Source organism: Artibeus jamaicensis, unplaced genomic scaffold, assembly GCF_021234435.1.
Source record: "Artibeus jamaicensis isolate MK-2021 breed Jamaican fruit bat unplaced genomic scaffold, CSHL_Jam_final scaffold_537, whole genome shotgun sequence".
NCBI classification, from domain to species: Eukaryota; Metazoa; Chordata; class Mammalia; order Chiroptera; family Phyllostomidae; genus Artibeus; species Artibeus jamaicensis.
The window spans coordinates 43,352,958-43,375,972 of NW_026522047.1; the positions used below are offsets into that span (position 1 = coordinate 43,352,958).

General features: G+C 51.6%; 2 protein-coding genes across 4 annotated transcripts; both read right to left on the minus strand.

The window, feature by feature from the left end:
- Positions 1-1,459: 1,459 nt before the first annotated feature.
- On the minus strand, positions 1,460-6,431 carry SLC25A41 (solute carrier family 25 member 41). The gene is made up of 7 exons (XM_037165329.2): positions 6,201-6,431; positions 5,815-5,970; positions 5,129-5,281; positions 4,832-4,939; positions 2,691-2,858; positions 2,465-2,612; positions 1,460-1,632 (listed from the first exon to the last, which is right to left on the minus strand). The coding sequence occupies exons 1-7, from the start codon at positions 6,429-6,431 to the stop codon at positions 1,460-1,462; spliced, it is 1,137 nt and encodes a 378-aa protein (XP_037021224.2).
- Positions 6,432-9,846: 3,415 nt separating this feature from the next.
- On the minus strand, positions 9,847-22,576 carry SLC25A23 (solute carrier family 25 member 23). Of its 3 annotated transcripts, XR_008390267.1 has the most exons (11): positions 22,189-22,576; positions 20,969-21,095; positions 20,297-20,384; positions 19,916-20,027; positions 18,731-18,895; positions 18,500-18,652; positions 18,197-18,304; positions 15,020-15,187; positions 12,686-12,836; positions 11,832-11,913; positions 11,615-11,702 (listed from the first exon to the last, which is right to left on the minus strand). XR_008390267.1 is itself a non-coding variant. In XM_037165300.2 (10 exons), exons 1-10 carry the CDS (start codon positions 22,342-22,344, stop codon positions 11,518-11,520), a joined length of 1,413 nt encoding a protein of 470 aa, XP_037021195.2. In that variant the 5' UTR covers positions 22,345-22,573; the 3' UTR covers positions 9,847-11,517. The 3 variants fall into 3 exon arrangements, 2 of the variants coding, with proteins under 2 accessions (XP_037021195.2, XP_037021194.2); XM_037165300.2 differs by lacking the exon at positions 11,832-11,913 and having other exon boundaries at positions 9,847-11,702; positions 22,189-22,573; XM_037165299.2 differs by lacking the exon at positions 11,832-11,913 and having other exon boundaries at positions 9,847-11,702; positions 18,737-18,895; positions 22,189-22,567.
- Positions 22,577-23,015: the final 439 nt, after the last annotated feature.

Here is a 23,015-nt window from a genome sequence, read left to right on the forward strand (position 1 = left end):
GACAGCACAGCCGGGCCAATGGGAAATGACCGCCGCTCCTGGGCCACCAATCGCAGGCTTTGTAGAGGAGCGACCAATCGAAGTGCCGTGAGACGCAATGGGCGGGAGACACCATGTGACTGACAGCTCTTGGAGGCAACGAGCTGCGGGCTGCCGGCCTTGGTTGGCAAATCGAGGCGATCTGAGAAAGCGGGAGGCCCAATGAAGCGGGAGTTCCAGAGTTGCGGGGCGGCTTCAGAACCGATTGACCGCTCCGAAGAGTCAAGCAGACAGGAAGGAGGAGCCTAGCAAATAGCTTTTGGAATGCAAGCCAATGAGTACACGTGGAAGGCGGTTCTTGTAAAGATTGGCAGTCAGTTTAATCCAATTCCTGACGAGTTGTGGGTGATGCACTTGGGTTTGGACTGGCTTTCCATGTTAACCAGAATCCTTTTCTAGCCTCGACTACTAAGCCAATAACTGAGCGACGAGGGTAGATGTTAGGTGACTGACACTGCTCCTGACAAATGACAATGAAGTAAAGGTGCCCAGTTTTGGTAGAAGCCAGTGGAAGCGCAGCTGCATTGGGGCGGAGCCGGCCACTAGACGGCGAGTTGGGGTTAGCGGGAGGGAAATTGAGTGGCAGGTTACGTAGGAAGTGGCGACCGCTGCCGGAATTCGGGCCTGACGTCAGGGTTAGCGCCCCTAGAGCCTGGCTGTGTAGGCCAGGCACGTGGCCTGTTTGAGGCCTTGGAGGCTTTTGGAGTTCAGGTGGCCTGAGAACAGGAGAAAACCCAGGGATCCCCTGGTACACCTCTCTCCTTTCTCCACCCATGAATCTAGAACCCCTTTTTCTTTTCCAGGACACATGGAACCAGCACCCCTCCTGAACTAAAGGGTCTTGTGCCATTGGTCCCTGAGGGATCCTATGCCCTATTCACACACCCCTCACCTGCTTCACATGAGGTCCCGGGATCCAAGCTTCAAGCTCCAATCCTAGGTCCTCAAGTTATTACCTGGATCCAGGCATCATCCAGGCTTTCTATTCAGGCCCAAGGGGCTCAAGATACCCAGTCCCCCTCGAGGACCTACGGAGCACAGATATTTAGCTCCTCTCTTTGACCCAAGTATCCAGGTCCACAGCTTTTCTCCTGGACCCTGGTGTCCCAGACATGTATAACAGAAACCATCACTTTATTCCTGGTTTGACTTTATGTTCACCATTTGTCCCTGGAGCCAGGACAGACTACTATGAGCCAAAATGGAGTCTATAATAATTTCAGGCACCACCCTGGAGAGCATCTTCTGACCCAGACACACAACCCCCCGGCCTGCTTTTCCTGGAAAAAAAAAACAAACCCAAACAAAATAAAAAACGGAGAGACTTCCCTGGGGCCTGAGCCAGGAGGGCTCTTTGGGGCCAGAGGACACTAGATCCTCCTGTCCATTTCTGCCCAGGGTGTGCTGCTCAGCTCACTGCCTATACACCCAGAGTCTTCTTCATGGCTTCATACACCACGTAGCTGATGCCACCTGCCGGCAACACCTTCAGTAAGGTGGGGGTCATACCTCGGTATAGCCCTGGCCAGCCCTGCTGGGCCAGGATCCGCTGGAAGACTCCACACATGGTAGGGTTCAAACCCTCCACAGTGTCTGCAAGGACAAGAACAAGCTCAGTGCCTCTGAGATGAGCTGGGGGGAGGGGGGCAGGGCAGGGAGGGGCTGGAATGTTGGGGGGAGTGAAGCCAGGGAAAGGAGCCTGGGGGGTCAGTTGGAAAGGAGTTTGGAAGACTTAGAGGAAATTGGTCAGTTTGGGGAAAATGAAGAGATCAATTTGGGCAGGAATTTTCAGGTTTCCTTTTTGGGAACATCTTAGAAAACATACAAGCTTATTTGAAAGGGAATTTCTAAGATCTGCTAGAGATTTTTGGGAAGTGGGCTAAGGAATAGTTTGGGGACATTTTCAAGGTGAAAGTGGTTGGCTAAGGACCACCTTCCTTAGGACCACCTAATAGTTTGGATATTTGAGAATTAGTTTAGATGCTGAGAGTTCATTTGAGAGTCACATTTGAGGAGTTTCCTGGGTAGAGGAGGAAATAGTTATGAATTTGGGGACATCTAAGAGTTAGATTTGGTGAATTTAGGAACCATTTTGACTTTCGGAGCCAAGTGAGGGCTGGGTCTGATTTGGAGAAGTTTGGAGGTAATTTTGGAGTTATATTTCTTGAGGTCAGTATGGGGAACTTGGTCACATTTGGGGGGAGTTTGTGGGAATCATTTGTAATATGGCTGTTCATTTTAGTAATATGTGGTATTAATTTGAGGGCTTGGATCAGATTTGGGAGTAAGTGTATGTCTTGGTGGGTTTGGGGGTCAGTGAAGGTGGCCAGGATCAGATGTGGAGAGTTTGAGAATATGAGGAAGTTCAGAGGGTTGGTAGAGGGGTTGGGGGAGCATACACGGTGGCCACTAGGGCCAGGCTGACCTTGAGCCTGCATCCTGGTGCGTACCAAAGTTAGTGGGTAACTGGCCATCTGACCACAGGTCGTGGACAATGTCACTGACGACAGACTCACCAGGCCACTAGGGTCTGCCATGTCCCTGCCTGACTTCAGCCAGAAGTACCTGAGTATCTGCAAGAAAAAGAGGGACAGGAGAAAGCTTGCTAGGGGCTGGGTTCATCCCTGCCACCCCCTCTAAGGGGTTCACACCTCATAGACGGCCAGGTCAGTACAGGCATAAGGGATGATGCCAAGCATGTTGGGCAGGTAGCCACGGTAAAGGGCGCGGGTGCCCTCCTGCTCCAGAATCTGCCTGGCACAGTCCAGCAGCCCCTTGTATTGACCCGTCCGGCGCAGGGTTAGCCGTGTCTTTAGCACCTAGGGAGCATGAGGAGTGAGGCAGCTTACTTGATCTGATCTTCTCAATGACCCTCAGCAGTGGCCATTGTCTCCATCTACAAATGAGGAAACTTCCCAGGAATATACAAAGCTTGGTGTCAAACCCAGAGCTCCCTGTCCCATCCCTTGGCCTGTGTGTGCTCTCAACACAGGATTCAGAAGTTCTGGGCCTGACAGAGGCCCAGAAGAGAAGGGAAGTAACTTGAGCCAAGTGAGGTCTGTGGCACCTTTCACTTAGCACCAGCCAAGTGTAGTGCCAGGTGGCCAGATATGCTAATTTTCCAAAAGAGTCAGAGATCATAATTTTAATGAAATACCCCAATTCCAAAATATTGGCAATTCTATAATTGTGCAAAAGGCAGAACACCAAGTGCGGCAGGCAAAATTGTAAGGTGGTTCCCAAGACTTGGGCCCCCTGATATGCATGCTCTGTTATAATGGCCCCCCTCCCTTGAATGTAAGCTAGACCCAGGAACATAATGGGATGCCACTCCCATAATCAGGCTACGTGATAATGGCAAAGTTGGCGGGATTTTGTAATAGATGTAACAAATGTCCCTAAACAGTTGACTTTAAGAATCAGGAGAAATTGTCCTGGGTGGGCCTGATCTAACCAGGCAAGCCCTTTATAAGAGGTCTGTTGCCAGAGGTAGAGGTAGAAAGACTGGAAGCATCAGAGACACCCTCCATTTGGTCTTAAACAAGGAAACTGTTGTAGAAAGGACCACATGGCAGGAACAAGTGGTTGGCCTCTGGGAGCTGAGGATGTCAGTCCTGCACCCATAAGCAGCTGATCCTGCCAATAACCAGGCGGCTTGGGAGAGGAGCCTCAGGTGGATTTGTTGGTAGCCCAGCTGACACCTTGACTTCCACCTGTGCAGATGACCTGATCAGTCAGTGCCCAGATGTGACCCACAGAAACAATGAGATAAAAAAATCTGTCATTTTAAGCTAATTGAGTCTGTGGTAATTTGTTATGCAGCAATGAAAACAAATACACTTTGGAAGAAACTTAAACAGATGAGAACAAGAATTATACAAAGAAAACTTTTAAAAGACCATTGAAAAACATAAGAGAGGCTTGAACAAATGAATATATTCCTGGATGTGTAGATTCAACATAAAAATGGCAGCAATCTCTAACTTGTTTACGAATTGAACACCAATGAAAAACAAAAACCAGTAGATGTTCGGAGATAAAGGAGAGAAGGATGGGGAATAATGAAACATAACACCAAGCCTCAAGGCAGAACTTGGTGGACACTAAAATAATCAGTGCTTACCTGGAATTCAGGGGGAAGGAGGTAGGATGACCAGGTTGAAGAGCTTTTCAGGGCAGTGGGTCTATTCTGTACGATGCTGTAATGCTGGGCACACACATCATACATTTGTCATTTGTCAAAACCCATAGAATGTACAACGCAAAGAGTGAACCCTAATGTCAACTATGGATTTCAGTTAAAAATAGCCTAACCATACAGGCTCATGGATTGTAACAAATGTCGCCCAAATGCAAGATGTGAATAATGGTGGAAACTTTGTAAATGTGGGGAGAGGTATATGAGAACTCTCTGTACTTTCTGCTCAAATCTTCTGCCAACCTAAAACTGCTCTGCAAAATAAAGCCTATTCACTGAAAACATTTAAAAGGTAGTGGCACATGAACAGACAACAGAGCAACCAGAGGATAAAGGTCAGAAATAAACTCAAACATATATAAGAATTCTGTAAATTACAAAGGTGGCATCTCTGATCACTGGAGAAGAAAGATGGGACCCATTCATTAAATAGTGTTGGGGCGACCAAGTAGCCATATGGAATAAAAGTCTGATACATATTGTACATGAAGGAGAAGAAGGGAAAGAGGAGAGGGAAGGTGGAGGAGGAAGCAGTAGCAGCTGGTAACTCCTTTTCATCTTGTTTCCTCTTCTGTGGGGCAGGTATTCTCTTACCTCCATGGGGTTGATGAGTGTCTGGGAGGTGGCCACAGCCAGGGAGCCAGCAAGGAGACGTTCCTGAAAGGGTGGGGACCCATGCACTCCACAGAAGTAATTCTTACACTGGGACAGGAGAGAGGAGCAAGAGCAGATAAGCGACCATCTTCCTGCCTGAAATGCATCCAGAGGGAGAGCTCTGGGACTTGGAGGGTGAATGTTAAGTGTCTTGGATGATGCTCTGAGCTTTGGGGGCAGGGTATAGGAGAGGTGAGGACTTGAGGGTGGGACTGGGGAAAGCAGACCATCCCCCACCTGCTCAAAGACGGAGAACTTGATGGCGTACTCAGGGGCGATCTTGAGTATGTTGATACCATTGCCCCGCCACAGGGAACGGAAGCCCCCCTCTTGGACCATGCTCCGTAGCCCCCCCAGCAGATTCATGAAGTTCGTCTTGGAGGAGTAGACCTGGGGGTAGGGAGGCCCCCTGGCCCTGTAAGAAGTCCTCCACCCTATCTTTATTCCCATTCCGTCTTGGATCTCAAGCCCCTCCTGTCCCCAGCCATACAGCCCCCTCATCCCAATTCCTTCTCCAACCCCTTCCCTGGCTACTTCTGGAATTCTCTAACCCCAGCAGACCCAAACCCAACACCAAGCCACCATCTCATCCATCTTCCTCTCCTTTTCAGTCCTACTTTGTCTTGAAAGCCATCCAAAGACCCCCTCCCCCAATTCCCTGATCCCCAGCCCCAGTCTTGTCCTTGGTACCATTCTTGCAACTCCTTCACTGATTGAACTCCATGCTCCATCCACATCAGCTCCGTTGTCACCCCCAATTCAACCCCCGCTCCATCTCTATTCAGCCTCCTAACTCCAGCCCATGTCCCACCCTCCTACCTGCTTCCAGTTGCACCCTCCACCCACATCCTGAGCTCCATCCTCTCCACTCTGCCCATACCCACCCCAATGGTGTCAGTGCAGTGGCTCCCACCCACATGAACCTGCATGTACACTTTGGCCCGATCCAGAGGGGCTGTGCCAGTGCGAGACACTGCTCCAGCTATGGCTCCCGAGAGCAGAAACTTCCACAAGGCTCCCTCATTATCCACTTCCAGGACATCCACAGGGACCATCAGCTGCTCTCCCGTGTCAAGCACCTGCAGGGCAGACCAAGCTCCTGCCCATGCTCGACCAGGCTGGAACTGCCTCCCCACGCACATCTCCAGAACCTGCTCCCGGTGAAAGGCCCACCCTGGTCCTCACTGCTCTAAGATGAAATTCTAGGTTTGCTTGGAGGAAAGTGAACCATGCAGAGAGGGTGGGCAGTGTGGCTTTCTCCCCCTGTTTTGGCTAGAGATAGTGGATAACCTGTAGTCCCCGAACTCACCTGCTGTGATGGGAGGTGCTCCGGGTTTTTTTTGCCCACATGCCCAAACACATACCCATACACGTGTGTACAGCCTGGGTTCCAGCAGATGGGTGGAAGCAGGGGTGGGGGTGGGGGCAGGGGTGTGGGCGGGGGCGGGGGCAAAGCTTTGGTGAGTAAGGCCCTGACCCTCTTAAACACGGTCCAGCCCCTTGAGCAAGGCTTCTGGGCTTCCTCAGGTTTGGCTCCCATTACAGTTAGAGAGTCATTGAGGTTCAAGAGCCTGGCAAGAGGTTTGCCTGCCAGCAATCATGTGGGAGGGGTGCCTTGTGAATTTGGGCCCTAGGGGATAATGAGGTCACAGAGGCTTTTATGACTTAACTGGATACAGTGGACAGAGTGAGGGGCTCCCCCAAAAAGGTTCATGTTCTAATCTCTCCAACTCTCCAAACCTGTGAATGTGTTGTGTTGCATGAGAAAGGGGGAATAGTTGTGTAGATGGAATTTAGGTTACTAACGAGCTGATGGGGAGATAGACAGATTATTCTGGATTGAGCAAAGGGCCCAAAATAATCTCATTTCCTTAAACAGGGAAGAGGGAGCCAGGTTGGTGTTCAAGTGACAGGATGTGAGAAAAACTTCAAGGCCATTGCTAGCTTTGAGGATGGAGGAGGGAGCCACCAGCCATGAAATGCGGGTGACCTCTAGAAGCTGGAAAATGCCAGGAAGCAGGTTCTCCCCTGGAGGCTCCAGAAGGAGCCAGCCCTGCCGACTGCTTGGTTTTAGCCCAGAAAGGTCCATATCGGGCTTCTGCTCTCCAGAATAATACATTTGTGTTGCTTTAAGCCACCAAGTTTGGGGTCATTTGTTTCAACAGCAGCCATAGGAAGCTGGTGTACTGTGTTTCATTGTCATGGCAACAGGAGATGAAAGTGAGAGAGAATGGGACAGCGCTGGAGCTTGTGTGGGGGAGACACAGTTCGTCCCCAAAGAAGGCAGGAATAGGCTTGAAGTCGGAAAGGTCTGGGCATGATCTCATCTCACACACTCCTTGCTTTGCAACTCTGGAGCTCCTGCCTGCCTCCTCTGAGCCTCAGTTCCCCACCCACCCCCTCCCCCCACCGGAAACCGGAAGTCATGATAAACACCAGATAGTGTTGTCAATAGCATTCAACAAGAGTCTTCATTGAGGGCTCCTCCATCCTCCCAAGTTCTTTGGGTCAAAAATTTGATGTCACCGATTCCTCCCTTTCTCTCATGCTCCCACTGTCACCAAATCCTGTGGGCTTAAACCTTCAGAATATATCTAGAATCTGGCTGCTTCTCACCATGTTTGGGGCCACCGCCCTGGTCCAGCCCCATCACTGCTCACCTGGGCCAGTGCAGTTGCCTCCACCATAGTCACCCCTCCCCCAGCCCCCTTCCTAGACTTGCCCCCACAGTCTGTTCTTCCTGCACCAGAGACCAGAGGGCAGCAGTGACCACCCAAGTCAGGTTCTGTCCTTTCTCTGCCCACAGCCCTCCATGACTCCCACTTCCCTTGGGGTAAAGGTTCAAGTCCTCCCCAGAGCCCACAAGGCCCTGCACGACCTGCCCACCTCCTCTCCCTCTCTCCCCCTCTCACTCTGCTCCAGTCTCCCTGTTCTCCAACATGCCAGGTAAAGTCCTGCCCCAGGACCTTGCACTGGCTGTTTCTTCTGCTGGGCATGCTGTTTCCCTAGACAACCCCATGGCTCCCTCCCTCACCGTCTTTAAATCTGTATTCAAATTTCACCTCCTTGAGGTCTTCTCTGACCACCCTATTTAACATGTGAAGTTTCCCCTGCAGTATATCTTATCCCCCATTTCACCATTTCCCTGCATAGCACCCTTGTTTTCTGCACTGCTGTGTGTTCACTCATTTATGTCACTTATTGTTCTTTTCTCCCCTCTGGAATGTAGGATCAATGAGAACAGACATGTTTGTCTTTCATTCACTTCTGTATCCCAGGTCTAGCCTAAAGTAAATGAATGGGATGATACATTAAAGGCCTTAGCCAGAGCCAGGGTATTTAGTGCTTGCTCAATAAATAGAAACTGTTTTCCTTTGAAAGATGTCAGTGGAAACATCCTTTATTTTGTACACGGGGAAACCGAGGCTTAGAAAGAGAACCTGTCTGGTGTCACACTACATGTCATTTGCAGAGCCTCCTGAAGGCCAGCCACACCTTCATAGGCTATAAGAACACACACAAGATCCCTGGCTGGTGTGGCTTAGTGGACTGAGTACCAGCCTGCAAACTCAAAGGTTGCGGGTTCGATTCCCAGTCAGGGCACATGCCTGGGTTGCAGGCCAGGTTCCCAGTAGGGGGCATGGGAGAGGCAACCGATCAATGCATTTCTTGCACATTGATGTTTCTCTCCTTCCCTTCCCTCCTCTCTAAAGGTAAATAAATGAAATCTAAAAAAAAGAAAAAAGGAAAAAAAAGAATGCAGACAAGAAAGTGGATGTTAACTGCTCCAATTAAATAGACTTAAAGTGGTAATACTCGATGCCAGCATGGCAGCTCTAAAATTGGTAATGTTAATTCCTTGTTGGTCGCTGTGTATATTACACAACAATTTTTGTGGCGGCATGACGCTGAGGTAGCAGCGTGCTTTGATCCACTCCTGGGAATTGATGCTTAAGGACTTAATTCAAAGGAAGTAAAAATACAAAATAGCAAGGCTTGATCCCTTATTTGAATGTGTGAAAAAATCACACAGATGGACGTGCAAGTATATCAGTGAGCTACTGCTGCATAACAAATTGTCCCCCCATACCACAGCAATTTAACATGCAAACAAGGTGGAAGCTACAGTGTCTCTTGTCATCTAATCTTGGAGTGATATACTGTCACTTCTGCTGTATTATCTTCTGGGCCATAGACTCACCTTGGTACAATGAGAGAAGGGATTACACAAGAATGTTAATACTAGAGGCAGAGATCATTGGAGGACGTCTTGGAGGGTGACTCTCAAGGTCCACAGAGAAAAAAAGTTTGGCCGTGTAAAGACAGGCAGAAAATGGGACTGCAAGGACTGCTGGCAAGCACCAGGAGCGGGGAGAGGCAATGAAGGATCCTCTCCTAGAGTCTTCAGAGGAAGCATGAGCATGCCAGCACCTTGGTTTTGGACTTCTACCCTCTAGAACTCTGAGAGGATAAATTTCTGCTGTTTTTTTAACCCATGATAGCCAAGAGGTGAGAACAAACCAAGCATATACTGATGGATGAATGGATAAACAAAATGTGGACCACCCAGACAATGGAATACCACTCATGAAGCTTTCCGTATGTTTTTTAAAATGATTAAAATGGTAAATTTTTGTTATGTGTACTTTACCACAGTAAAAATATACCAATCTCAGATTTGTTGTTTTCAGCCCCGTCTGTGGCCATTGTGACGACAGCCCTGGGAAGTGAATACACTTGTGTCATTAGAAAGGACACAGGAACAGTCAGAAGGGCTCCTGAACATGGACTTCTCCTCACTCCGTTTTGCAGGTGTGGAAGCTGAGGCTCCACGGGCGGTCATTTCCCGGCCTCCTCCAACTGTGAGTGCTGGAAGACGGTCCACGTCCCTTCTCTGGGGGTGTTTTGAGGGTGTCCCACATCCACCCACCCCTTTCAGTAAAAACCACAATGAGAAGAGCTTAGAAAAATGTATTCCTTTTGTTCTTTTTCTTTGAAATAACACACACAGGCAGGGTGATGGGGAGAGGTTAAAGCCTTGAGGAGGTCCTCGACCCCCCCAAACATCCCAGCTCCTCTTCCGTAGTCCTTTAACGGGGTTCTCCAAGAACTTGGGAGGAGTGGAGGGAGGGGTCCCTCAGTTATCCTAAGCTCAGAATCCAACTCTAAAGTGCAGAATGTATAGGGGGTGTTGGGGCTTGGGTTAGTCATAAGGGTGGGGGGAGCGGGGTGATGGAATGTCTGCTCTTCTCCGTAGAAAAATAGACCTGGAATGAGTTCTGGGGATTTGGTTTGTTTTGCATAACTGGATGCTTGGGTTTGGGGAAGGGTGGTCTGTGTAGACTTGCTCCTGGCTTCCATCTCTGAAGCCTGAGGAGAGGCTGCTAGTAGCTGGGGCTACGGGGAGGTCCCCTTAGTGTGCCCCCACCTCAGATTGCCTCATTGCCAGCCCCCAAGAAAGAGCAGCTGGATCTTCTGGAGGGACCCAGGCTCTGGGGGTTATCAGCTTATAAGGTGGGGAGTGGAAGACTGCAGAAGGTTGAGGAAGGTTTGGAGAGAGCAGTGTCCCCACAGAGCCCCACAGAGGTATGGCCATGCTGGGGAGGTGGGGGATCCAGGGTCAGTGAGGCATGAGAGGGGAAGCTGGCCATTTCACGAGCCAAGAGGCAGGGACCTGGGGGTCCTACTGGCTCCCAGGTTTGGGTTGTGGTGAGGAGGTCTCTGGGCTCTCATGTGTGCCTGAGACAGGGGATTTGTGCAGTCCAGAATGCCGTGGTCAGCCTACTGGGACCTAAACGTGGGACCTGAACATTTGGGAGCCAGTGTCTGGGAGGATCCAGGTCAAAATCCAGGGGCTCAGGGGCTAGGACCCGGCGCCCGGAGGTGCCGGGGTCTGTTTCCTGCGAGTGAGGTTCCGGAGTCCCACTGCAGCTGCCGGGACCCACTTGCTCTGCCACTGCTCTCTCACAGTTGTGGTTTTCAGAGCCAGTATTGAGTGTCTCAGGCCTTGGGGGTCTGGAATTCAGTGGGTTGGGGGCTGAGAGTATGGTGGCTGAAAGGTAGGGATCTGGCAGTTGAAGCAGAGGGATCTAGGGGATCAGGGATCCAGTGGTGCGGGTCCCACGATCTGGGCATTGCACTGTCAGGAGCTGGTGGCTGGGGTTTCCAGAATTCAGTGGCCAAGCTTGGAAATCCAGGGCTTGAAGCATTAGGTCTGGGGTCTGCTAGCGGGGTTGGGGGTCTGGGTTCTGCTGTATGAGGACTCCAGGATGTGGTGCCCGAGGGAGCTGGGTCTGGTGCTTAGCTCTGGGGATATGTGTTCCTGTGGTTGGGGTTTCAGAATGCATTAGCTGAGTAGTGGGGGAATCCAACAGCTAAGACATGGAGGTCCAGGACCCTGTGTGTGCGTGTGTGTGTGTGTGTGTGTTGGGGCAGGGGAATCAGGGAAACATGGGGTCCAGTATCTGGAACATGGGACGCAGGACCCAGTGGATGAAGTATGGGGATCCTGTGGTTTGAGTGAGGGGCACCTGGGATCCTCCGGCTGGGCTATCAGTCTCCAGTGGCTAAGGTGTACGGGATGTCATGATTGAGGAGGGGTGTTAGTGAGGGAAGCTCTGGGTCCCTCACCTGGATGTGACCCCCAGGGCCTGCTTCATGTTTTCGTAGACCACATAGGAGATGCTCACAGCTGGGATAACCTTCATGAAGTTGGGGGCAATGCCCCGGTAGAGGCCCGGGATGCCCTCCTGGGACAGGATGTGACGGAGCAGACCCATCATAGAGAACTGGGGGGCACCCTCGATGGAGGCTGGGAGAGAATGAGAGGCCAGGTCAGGCCAAAGATCCCCCTCTCCCTTCCCCCACCCACCCCCACAGGGCTGGGCCAGGTGGCTGTTGCAGCAGGAGGGAAAGGGGTTAGACTAACAGCAGGACCTACCACTCAAGAGTCAGGACTTCTACTGGCCTTGGAATGGACTGTTCACCTTTTCACTTCAATCTGGAGGGCCCAAGTTTGGGGACTATTCAAAACAGAGCAGGTATGAGTGTGTGTAGTGGGAGAGGGCACGGAAGTGACCTCTTCCTGGAACTGTATCCCCACCCTCTTCTCCCAGCTAACTCTTACTCATCCCTGCAACCGGCTCTTCAGGGAAGCCATCCTGGGCACCCCAGTCTAAGTCAGGCTCCTTTCCCCTTTATTTAACCCTAAAGCCTTCCTCAACTGTAGAATGACTTACTTAGCATCTCTCTTCCTCTCCAGCCTGTGAGCTCTTTGAAGGTAGGCAACCACATCTGTCTTATATACTTATAATCCCCCAGTGAAAATCATAGAACACAAACACTAAAATTCCCTAGGAAATTCTCAAAGTAGATTCGGGTATAATAGGGCAGAGGCAGGGAAAGAACCCCTGAAAGGAAAATACAGAGAAACACAATGAAACGATAACCAGCCTGGCTCCTCACCTTCCACTCACTGACCCAGCCTTGCAGATTGGATCTCAAGTTACCAGCCCGGACATGGTAGCTGAAGTCTACCAAGCGGCCTCCCAGCTATGATTGCTAGGGCCCTTCCAGCACTCGTCGCATCTGTTCTCCTGGTTAGGGCAAAGGCTCCCATTCTAATGCCACAAATGGGTGCACTGAGCCACAGAGAGAGGGTGGGACTTGGTCAAGGCCATCCAGGTCCAGGAGGATTCCAGCCTGGGATTCCACCTACCCAGGAGGAGCTGGGGGGTGGGGGTGGGACCCAAACTGTGCGACCTTCACTGCCCCATCCTCCTGCCCAGGCCTCACCTTGGGCCTGCATACGGGTCCGGACCAGGGCCAGGGGGTAACTGGCTATCTGGCCACAGGTGCTGGAGATGGTGCCACAGGCCAGGAGCACGAGGATGCCCGGGTCAGCCGAGTCGTGGCTATACTGCTGGAGCCAACGGTTCTTCAGGGTCTGGCAGGGGTGAAGAGGGGAATAGGGTGGGCTGGAGGTGGGGGACACCAGGAGCCTGCCTTCAGATACCTTGCTGGCCAGCTTCGGTATCCCAAGACAGCTGGCATGAGCTCAGCACTTGTACCCCGAGGGGCAACACTGGCATTTTCATCTCACTCAGCCCCCACCTCTACCCTTTATAGTATTTGGAATAATGGCCCCCACTATCCATGCCCTAGTCCCTGGAATATGTGAACAGGGAAAGTTATGTGGCAAAAGAGACTTTGCAGATGGGATTAACTCAAGGACCTTGAGATAGAAGATGATCCTAGAGCATCCAGGTTGGTTCAATGTCATCACAAGGTCCTTATAAGGGGCAGCGAAGATGTTATGATGAAAGGAGTTGGGGGAGAGAGAGAGAGGGGTTGGAAGGTATTATGCTGCTGACTTTAAAGATGGAGAAAGGGCCCACAGGCCAAGGAGTGCAGGTGGTCGCTAGAAAGTGGACAAGGTAAGGACACAGACTCTCCCCTGGAGGCTTCAGAAGGACCACAGTGCTCCCGACAGCTTGATTTTAACCCAGTGAGACCCATTTCGGCTTCAGCGCCGTGGCGGATTAGTGACGTCTAGTCTGGTATGGATGGGCGCGTGAGAAGTGTTTTACCATTCTTGCCTTCACACTGCAGTTAGCCTTCTCTTGCATCTGGGGCAGTATTTGCCAAATACGTGTTTAATTAATTTTTAAGAGATGTTCTGTTGAAAAGAAGTTCTGATGACTAGATAAGTGTGGCCAACACTGGGCTAAACAAAATGTTGTTACTTTTTAGTGGGACTTCTCAGAGCCTTTACAGGACTAACAGATTTTGAAATGTCAAGAAGCACAGGGTCTTTCAAACTACTTAGAACTTCACCCAAAGTCCCCTTTTTTTAGTGAAGAATGGATGAAAAAAGGTTGCACCTTACTTCTGCTCATGACTGTCAATGGCTTATTACTGCACTAGGGATAAACCCAAACTCTTCCTCGTTGGGTCCTGCTGCCTCTTCATTTGTTCCCAGCCACTCACGACTCAACTCTGCCAGAAGGATCCATTCATTCCTGCTTCTGGGCCTCGGCATTTTCCGTGCCTTCTGCCTTGTTCACACATATATCCCTCCCGTGTATGTTCAACTCACAAATGCTTCAAGGTCACCTCTCAGAGACGTTCCTAGACCTGCCCTCTTATCCACTGTTACTTTCGATTATATATCCTGTTAAATTATCTTCTGAGAGTGTATCAGGATCCCAAAGCACTTATTTGCTGGTGGCCGGGCTCCCTAGTTCACTGAAGTAGTCTCCAGGAGGGCGAGGGCTGTTTTGTTCTCACTTCATGTAGCAGCCAGCCCAGTGCCCAGCGCATACGGGTAAGCAAATGAACGAATGAATGAGTAATGGCTGCGTCTTATTTGGTTGCATGGATGCTGGCAGGGCAGATATAGAGGAACTTAGATCAGGAAGGACCAGCTATGTAATTTGTGGGGCCCAGTACAAAATAAAAATATGTGAGGCTCCTCCTTCAATAATTATCAGGAATTCCAAGATGGCAACAGCAGCGTTCCAAGTGAGGAACACTTGGTCGGAGCCCTTGGCCGTCTACCCATGAAGCTGACCCTGCCCTGGATACAGAGATTTGGGGGGATGCCTGGGGACATCTGGGACTGTGCTATGCGGAGAAAACCTGGTGATCCCATCGTAAGGTAAAAGCAATGGACGAGGCCCCTGAAAGAGAAATAGCAAAACTCCCTATTTTTGCGTTTCCTGATGAAAGCCCCAAGAGGCTGGTCACAGGGTGCAGATTTTACGGTGACACAGATGCAAAAATGAGCGGGCCCTGAAGACAATGGCCTGGAAACACAGGCCCGGTGTAATACAAGCTTTGGGGCAAAACGGGAATCTCTAAAACTCACCTTTGCCTGCTCTCATGATTCTGTGAGCTGAAAAAGGCCCCGACTATCACGTATCCTGAGACCCTGGAAGGCCGAACTGCGGTGGTAGGTAAGGAGTGAGGATTCCTACTGCCTGAAGGGTCCCCGGGGTCTGTGTTGCTTCCCCATCCCAGGATTGGTTCCTCTACTCTGGAGGTCAGCTGAGGCAGCCCCAGAGGAAGAGGGTGGCCCACGGGCAGATCCCAGAGGGAAAAAGAAAGGAGGGGCGGGCTGCCACAGACCTCGTAGACGGCCAGGTCGATGCCCGCGTAGGGAATGATGCCCAGCACATTGGGCAGGTAGCCTCGGTAGAAGGCGCGGGGCCCTTCTCGCTCCATGATCTGCCACGCGCAGTCCAACAGCCCCTTGTACTGGCCCGTCCGGCGAAGGGTCAACCGCGTCTTTAGTACCTGGGGAGAACCTGATTATCCCGGGAAAGCTGCTTCTGAAATCACTACATCCAGGAATGAAGACACCTAGAAATAGCTATTCCTGGAAGGAGATACCCTGTGAATAAGTGAATTTAAAAGACCCACTTTCTCTAGAATCTTCTGTTATTGCCAATCTCCATACCTAGAAATGGTCACATCTCTCAGAGTTGCATGTGGCAGCCACAGCTAACAGCCTTCCAATAACTTGACCCCTTCTCCTTTATTAATAGAAACCACTGCTTTCAGGAAATAATGGCTGACAGCTTTTAGAAATAAAGACTGCATTTCTCAGCTTTCCTAGGTGTGGGGCCATGTGATTAAGTCTAGCCAGTAAAACAGAAACAGAAGCGGAAGGAGAGACTTCTGGCCAAGATGGAGGCATAGTAGACACACTGTGCCCCCTCGAACAACCGAAATAAGGACAACAATTCAGAAACAAAGTAACAACCAAAACTTAAAGAAAATTGAACTGTATGGAAGTCTGACAACAAAGGAGTTAAAATAGACACATTCATCCAGACCAGTAGGCGGGGTGGAGTCCAACGGACAAGTGGAGAGGGATTGCGGCACAGGAAGTGGTGACATGGGGCACGCAAGACACCCCAAGAGAGCATGGCAGCACCGGGCAGACCCTGGGCACCCAGGTAGCGGCTGGCAGACCCTGGGCAAGGCGTGGCAATGGGCAGACCCAGCGAGGCGGTGATTGAGAAGCAGGGCACCATGTGCAAGGTGGCTGGCTGACTGGGTAGCGGTCCCACACTCGCATGCAGATAACTGGGGAGTGAGACAAATCACACAACCCAGGGTCCTAGCATCGGGAAATAAAGCCTCAAAACATCGACTGAAAACACTTGTGGGAGTTGAGGCGCAGGTAGAGACTCCCACCCTCACAGGAAAGTTCATTGCAGAGACCCACAGGGTCTTAGAACACATACAAGCCCACCCACATGGGAATCAGCACCAGAAGGGCCCAGTTTGCTTGGGGGAAGTGGCGGAAGGGACTGAGGTGCAACAGAGAGTGGAGCAAAGGGCCATTTTTTTCCCTCTCAGTCCCCACCCCCGTATACAGCGTCACAACCCAGCAACTTGGGTTGCCCTGCCCTGGTGAACACCTAAGGCTCCGCCCCTCATACTTAACAGGTGCAAACAGACCAAAACATTATGGCTCAAGCAGAAAAACAGCTCAAAGCCCCAGAGCCAATACTTCTAAGCAACCAAGAGATAGCCAACCTATCAGATGCACAGTTCAAAACACTGGTGATCAGAATGCTCACAGAACTGGTTGATTTTAGTCACAAATTAGAGGAACAAATGAAGGCTACACTAAGTGAAATGAAGGGAAATGCACAGGAAACCAATAGTGATGGGAAGGAAACTGGGACTCAAATCAACGGAGTGGACCAGAAGGAAGAAACATTCAATCAGAACAGAATGAAGAAACGAGAATTCAAAAAGGTGAGGAGAGGCTTAGGAACATCCAGGACATCTTTAAATGTTCCAACATCCGAATTATAGGGGTACCAGAAGGGGAAGAGAAAGAGCAATAAGTGAACCTTATTTGAACAAATAATAAAGGAGAACTTCCCCAAGCTGGCAAAGGCAATAGACTTCCAGGAAGTCCAGGAGCTCAGAGAGTCCCAAAGAAGTTGGACCCAAAAAGAGGAACACACCAAGGCACATCATAATCACATTACCCAAGATAAAAATGAAGGAGAGAATCCTAGAAGCAGCAAGAGATAAGGGGACAGTCACCTACAAAGAGTTCTCATCAGACTGTCAGCTGATTTCTCAAAAGAGACCTTGCAGGCAAAAAGGGGCTGGAAAGAAGTATTCCAAGTCATGAAAGGGAAGGACCTACATCCAAGATTGCTCTATCCAGCAAAGTTTTCATTTAGAATGGAAGGGCAGATAAAGTGCTTCTCAGATAAGGTCAAATTCAAGGAGCTCATCATTACCAAGCCCTTATTATATGAAAAGTTAAAGGGACTTATCTAAGAAAAAGATAAAAAATATGAACAGTAAAAGGACAGCAAACTCACAGTTATTAACAACCACACCTAAAACAAAAGCAAACTAAAAGGACAGCTAGATCAGTAGAGGAACCATAGAAATGGAGATCTCATGGAGAGTTAGCAACAGGGGAGTGGGAGAAGGAGAGGGGGGGAAGAGTAAGTAGCATAGATGCAGGCAGAAAATAGACAGGGGGAGGGCAAGAATAGTATGGGAAATGTAAAAGCTAAAGAACTTAAGACACATGGACATGAACTAAAGGGGGGGGAATGTGGGAGGGAGGGGGTGTGCAGGGTGGAGGGGAATGAAGGGGGGAAATGGGACAACTGTAATGGCATAATCAATAAAATATAAAAAAGAAAAAAGAAACAGAAGTAGAAGGAAAAAAGTTATGCGTGACTTTCCAAAAAGCATCCTTAAAGGCAGGGATACGTTTCTCCTTTGCCTATTCTTCCTTCCTGGGTGGAATATAGATATGATGACCGGAGCACAAGACGCCATTTGTGCCCATAAGGTGGAAGCTACATGCTGAGGTGTAACAAGATGGAGGCAAGGAAGGTGGATGTCTAGCACTTGGAAACCACATACCAGCACTAATCTGCTCTCCCTAGACTTCACTAATATGATTTGAGTTTTCCATTACTCAAAATCTGACCTGAAGCACTATACAACCTGAAACCTGAAATGATTCCTCTGAGGACAGTTTTACCTAGAAATGGATTCCCTGGAAATCAGCATCCTTAGAAGAGGTATATCCATAAATGGCCGCCCCCCCCCCCAGTGTGGCTATCTAAACAGTTATAACCAACACCACCGTTCTCAGAAGTAACATCTCAAAGTGTAGTGCCCAGAAAGGCAATGCATGAAGCACTGCTGTAACGAGCTGCAGTCTGAATCAAGGAGAGGCCAAATTATAATTCCAGGGCTTATCACACCATGAAGTCAAACGGGGCCTCCATCAGGGTCCCTCCTTCTCACCTCCATGGGGTAAATGATGGTTTGGGCTGTGGCGCCAGCCAAGGATCCAGCTACAAAGCGCTCCTGCACATGTAGTGTCTCTTGCTGCCCCCGAATGGCCCGCTTGATCTGAGGGTAGGAGACACAGCGGTGGGCAGGACCTCAGGGGTTGAGCTTTCCATGCACTTGCACCTCCCCTCTAACGTGCTCCTGCCATGGGCATCATGCAGAACAGAGGCCCGCCCCTGGGGACCTGCAGATGTTCCCCACACTCAAGCCAATCCTGCACATCCTAGCTCATGCCCTCCCTACAACTGCCCCCACCTGCTCATAGGCCATGAACTTGATGGCTGACTCAGGCGCAATCTTGAGTACATTGATCCCGTTGCCACGCCACAGGGAGCGCATGCCCCCCTCTTGGATCATGTTCCGTAGGCCCCCCAGGATGTTCAGCCGGTTGGTCTTGGAGGCATGGACCTGGGCGGGAAGACAATGTGATGTTGCGGTCCTCTCCAGGGGCCCAGGCCTGGAAGAGGGGGTGGGTCTCTCTAGCACCTTCACCTGCATGAAGACCTTGAGGCGGTCCAGAGGGGCTGTGCCTGTCCTCGACACGGCGCCTGCCACTGCACCAGCCACCAGCTGCTTCCACCACATGCCAGTCAGCTTCTCCTGCTCTGAGAACTCATCAGGGACAGTCAGGCACTCACCAATATCCAGGACCTGAGGGTGCAGGGGTGGAGAGATGTAACTCAGCTCTAAACGAAGGTATCTCCAAGAACCCCTGGACGCCCAGGCAGTTTATCAATGAATCTTGCTTGGAGAGCCCAGAAGATCCCTACCAGATCCCACCAAAACATCTAAGTCAGTCACCTTCCATGTAAGATCCTAATATCCCTCCTTGGGGACCTTGACCAAATTCTACTGAAGGATTTGCCACATAAAGATCCCTCCAGAGCCAACCAGATCCCTCTGAAGGTTCCCACTCACGGGTCTCCCACATAAGGATCTCAGAAGATCCTTCCAGGGCCATACGAGATCCTACAGGGGGCCTCCCACATAAGGAGCCCAGCAGATCCCTCCCAGGGCCTCACCAACTCCCATGGGGATTTCCTTCACAGGGCTCACTCCTCCTTTAAAGTCCTCCTATAGACTCCTCAACTAAGCCCCTCCATGAATCTCCTCGTGAATCTCTGGATCTCCCTTCATATCCCACTAATGGATCTCCCCCACATCCCGTCAGTTTCTACCAGAAGCATTGCTCAGGAAATCCCACCCAGGAAACAGTGATCTAGAGCACCCCTCCCAAATTCCAGTGGATCCCACTAGACTCTCAAAGACAGTGGCTTCTTATCTTTCAGCAAGAGAATCCTTAACTGAGGCATTTAGAAAGGAGAAGGGAAGCTGCGTGGGTTGAGGGTGGGTGGCTAGGTGCCCTACCAGGTGAGCTCTTTCTTCCCCGCGTGCCTAGCCCCCCTGCAGCCTGCCTGCTCAGAGGCCCTACAGCAAGTTTGAAGGGTTCCCATCAGATTGCAGAAACCTCCCCAAATGGGTCCTCAGTCCCTCAAGTTGCAAATGAAGAAAAATGGGGAGCAGAGCCTCATCCCTCAGCTGCTCCCAGTGGCTCCTCCTTCTAGAGCATCCTGACCCAGCTCCTCCTTGCCCCAGGAAGACTGAAGCGAGGCCCCCAGGGAGGAGGAAGAGGGCCCAGTCACTAGGCTGGGAAAGCCACCCCCACCTCACCGTGGAATGCTTCCAGAAATAGAGCACGTCTTCCACATTCTCCAGTGAATGCAACAGGAAGTGGTCCCGCCATTCCTGCCAGTCGATGGTCATAGTGCCGTCACGGTCCATGCTGGGGGGTGGAACAGAATCAGTACCTGAGGCTGGGGGTGGGTTGGAGTGAGGTTCTTGTTGGATTTAAGGATAAAACCAAGCTTATCTGCACTGAGGCTCAGGGAGGTGAAGCAATTGGCTCAAGATGGACCTGACTCCAAAGCTCAACTTCTCAGATCCACCTGCCTGCTTTGGTACTGGCTCTGGGACCCAGAGGCTGGAGGAGGCCAAGGGGACAAGGGGACCAGGGGACCAGGTTATGATGGATTCTGGACCTCAGCTACTCACCTGTGTAGAATTTTCTCTGCCTGCTCCAGGGAGATAGAAATGCCCAGAGCTCGGAAACTCTGCTGGATCTCAGAGACATCGATGTGACCTGGGAACCGAGGTGGGGAAGGGTGTGTGTGAGGGGGAGGCCCTGGGACTGAGGAGCAGGACAGTTTGAAATGCGAGTGGTCTAGCAAGGCCAGGGCATCAAGAAACCCAGGGTGAGGTTTGTGGTAGGGTTGGGGAATCTCCGACCCAGTGGAATCTGTGAAGCAGGACTGGGCAATGTTAGGGGCCCTCTGTCCAATGAATGAATGAGTGAATGAATGAAGGTGTGAATGTAGGGGTACTTGCGATATCCCCTGCAATATCACAGGGGATCTGGACGTGATATTGGAGATCTGGAATACATTAAGGTGAGGGGGGTCTCTGTGCCATAGGAAATCCAGGAGCAACAGGGTTATCTTTGTCCCTTTGAAAAATCTAAGGGCAAATAACAGGGGTCTCACTCCAGGAAGAAAATGAGGTGGGATGGGCTGGCTGGGCCATGAACCACCTAGCTGGAAGTGAGGAGGGTTCCCAAAATAGCCTGTGAGTCATCAGGGAGAAGCAGCCTTACCCCTCCTCCTGGCATCACCAGTTCTACCCCATTGGCATCCCCAGGGCCCCAACAGCCCCATCTCTGGGCCTTACCATCCTGATTCTGGTCCAGACTGTGGAACAGAAGCAGCAGGCGCTGTTCCCGCTCCTGCAGGTATTGGGTAAACTCTTCCAGGTCTAGCCCGCCATCTGGGTCAGTACCAGACTGTGGGGAGAGGCCCTGGCAGGGGAAAAGGGACAGAGGGAGTTCCAGAAGGCTGTTCCCCCATGTGGAGTGGGCACAACAAGCTTATACCCCAGGAACCCAGCGACTAGAGGACAGAGACAGGCTAAGTCACCCCTTCCCTCCATCGGCCTATTTCTCAGTATTACATCCAAGACCAAGACCACAGTAGGGCTGTGAGGTGGGTATCAGTTGTCCAGTTCTCCTGACCAGCAAACTGAGGCTCTCCAAGGTCAAGTAACTCATTCAAGGTTATACAGTTGGGAAGTGGGAGGTAGCCTTGGGCTCTTGTCTCTGAAAGCCTGTCCTCCCAGCTGTCCCTTACAAAAACCTGTCCCTGTGGCAGTTTCAGGAACTCCCCACAGAGACAGCTCTGCGTAATGTGGGGCAATGACAGATCCAAGCTGAGCAGCTGTAGGGTCTTCACTCTCCCACCTGGAAAGTGGGAGGTTGCACTGGAGGTGTCAGGATGCCATGGAGCCATTCCAGTGGCACCTGGGGCTACAGGTGTGGGGAACACCTGTATGGGCCCAGGGGTGAGTTTGCTTTGATAGGTGCATCCCCCACTGAAGGTGGCCTGACTGGACTGGGTCCTTGGCTGTGGCAGCCTGGGGCATTGAGCCAGGCCTGGGAAAGGGCAGGAATGTAAACATAGAGGCTGGGGCAGCTGGCTGGGAGGGCAGTTGGTGCCCAGAGGAGGGGGAGGGGGACAGTGTGGATCCTGGAGGTGGGAGCGGCTATGTCTTGGGCTGTGCAGAGTTCACAGAAGGTGTCTCCGGGCAGTGGGCAGGAAAGTGGGTCAAATTCTATTCTCAGGCAGTCATTCCCTACCTCTTTGGGGTTGAAGGTGGGGACCCTAGCCAAACCTCATGCCCGGGGCCTCTGTAGCCCTGTTTTGAGTGAACTTGTTAGGCCCAGGTACAGGTAGGCAAGGGAAAAGGAATAGAGACACCCAGGCTGGGCACAGGTGCTGGAGACCGGCCACAGAGAGTGCCTGGCGGATCCCGTCGCTCCATTCAGGGGCTCGGATTACCCGGCGCCACTAAGGCGCGAGTGCGGCTCACCAGGCCGGGGTCCCTGTAGGGGGTACCTGTTGGGCGTCGCGGCCCGGGTCGCCTCCACTTAGCCGGGCCAGTCCCTGGCGCAACTCTTGCACGTCCACGCGGCCGTCCTTGTTACTGTCCAGCTCCTCGAAGAGGCGACCCCAGCGCTGCCGCCGCTCCGCGTCGCCCGGACCCCCCCGCATGGCGTCCTCCGGGGGGGAGGGGAGGTCCGGCAGCAGCGGCCTCAGCCGGGGCTTCGCCGCTCCCCCTCCCCCCCGGGGCCCCGCAGGGCCAGCTCCGCGGCCACCTCGACCGCAGCCTCCGCGCAGGCAGCCAGGCTCTGGCACTTGCTGGAGGTGGTGACTGCTACCCGTTGCCGCCCGCGTCAGAACTTGCGGCACCTCCTCCGACCCTCTTGCCGGGAGGGGGCTGGGGGCGGAGCTGGGGGTGTGGTGAGGGACGTCAGGGATGCTCGGGTATTGCACTGCCTAGGGAGCATCGGGGCTCATTCTGGGAGAGGGGCTGGCTAGAGAGATCAATGGTCTCAGTTCCGTTTTCAGTGTTCCGCCTCTGTATGCCTCAGTTTACCCTCTGCCCAAATAAGGAGATGTCGGGGACTGGGTTTCGTAATCTTTCCACGGATCTTCCTTCCCTACTAATCCTCTTCAGAAACTAAAGTTCTCGTTTTTCCCAGACATACTCAATTACCAGTCCAACGCAACCTAGCCCTGCATTTGCTCGTTCTCTCATTTCACATTCGCCCCTCAGCTGCAGAAACGCAAGAGCTGAAAGTGACGGGGTCTCTCAGTCCCTAAATCTCGCCCGCGCGCCTTCTTTCTTGGTCCTACTTAGACTGGAAAACAAAAGATCAACA

Bases quoted from the DNA above. Each gene is read 5' to 3' on its own strand.
- SLC25A41 (XM_037165329.2), bottom strand. From the start codon at position 6,431: ATGGGAGCCAAACCTGAGGAAGCCCAGAAGCCTTGCTCAAGGGGCTGG. The intron at 5,971-6,200 runs GTGAGTTCGGGG...TCTGCCCTGCAG, and splicing joins AGCACCTCCCATCACAGCAG to GTGCTTGACACGGGAGAGCA. The intron at 1,633-2,464 runs GTCAGCCTGGCC...TTGTCCTTGCAG, and splicing joins CACCAGGATGCAGGCTCAAG to ACACTGTGGAGGGTTTGAAC.
- SLC25A23 (XM_037165300.2), bottom strand. From the start codon at position 22,344: ATGCGGGGGGGTCCGGGCGACGCGGAGCGGCGGCAGCGCTGGGGTCGC. The intron at 18,305-18,499 runs GTGGGGGCAGTT...TCCTACCCTCAG, and splicing joins AGTTCATGGCCTATGAGCAG to ATCAAGCGGGCCATTCGGGG. The intron at 15,188-18,196 runs GTGAGAAGGAGG...GGTTCTCCCCAG, and splicing joins CCATCATTTACCCCATGGAG to GTACTAAAGACGCGGTTGAC.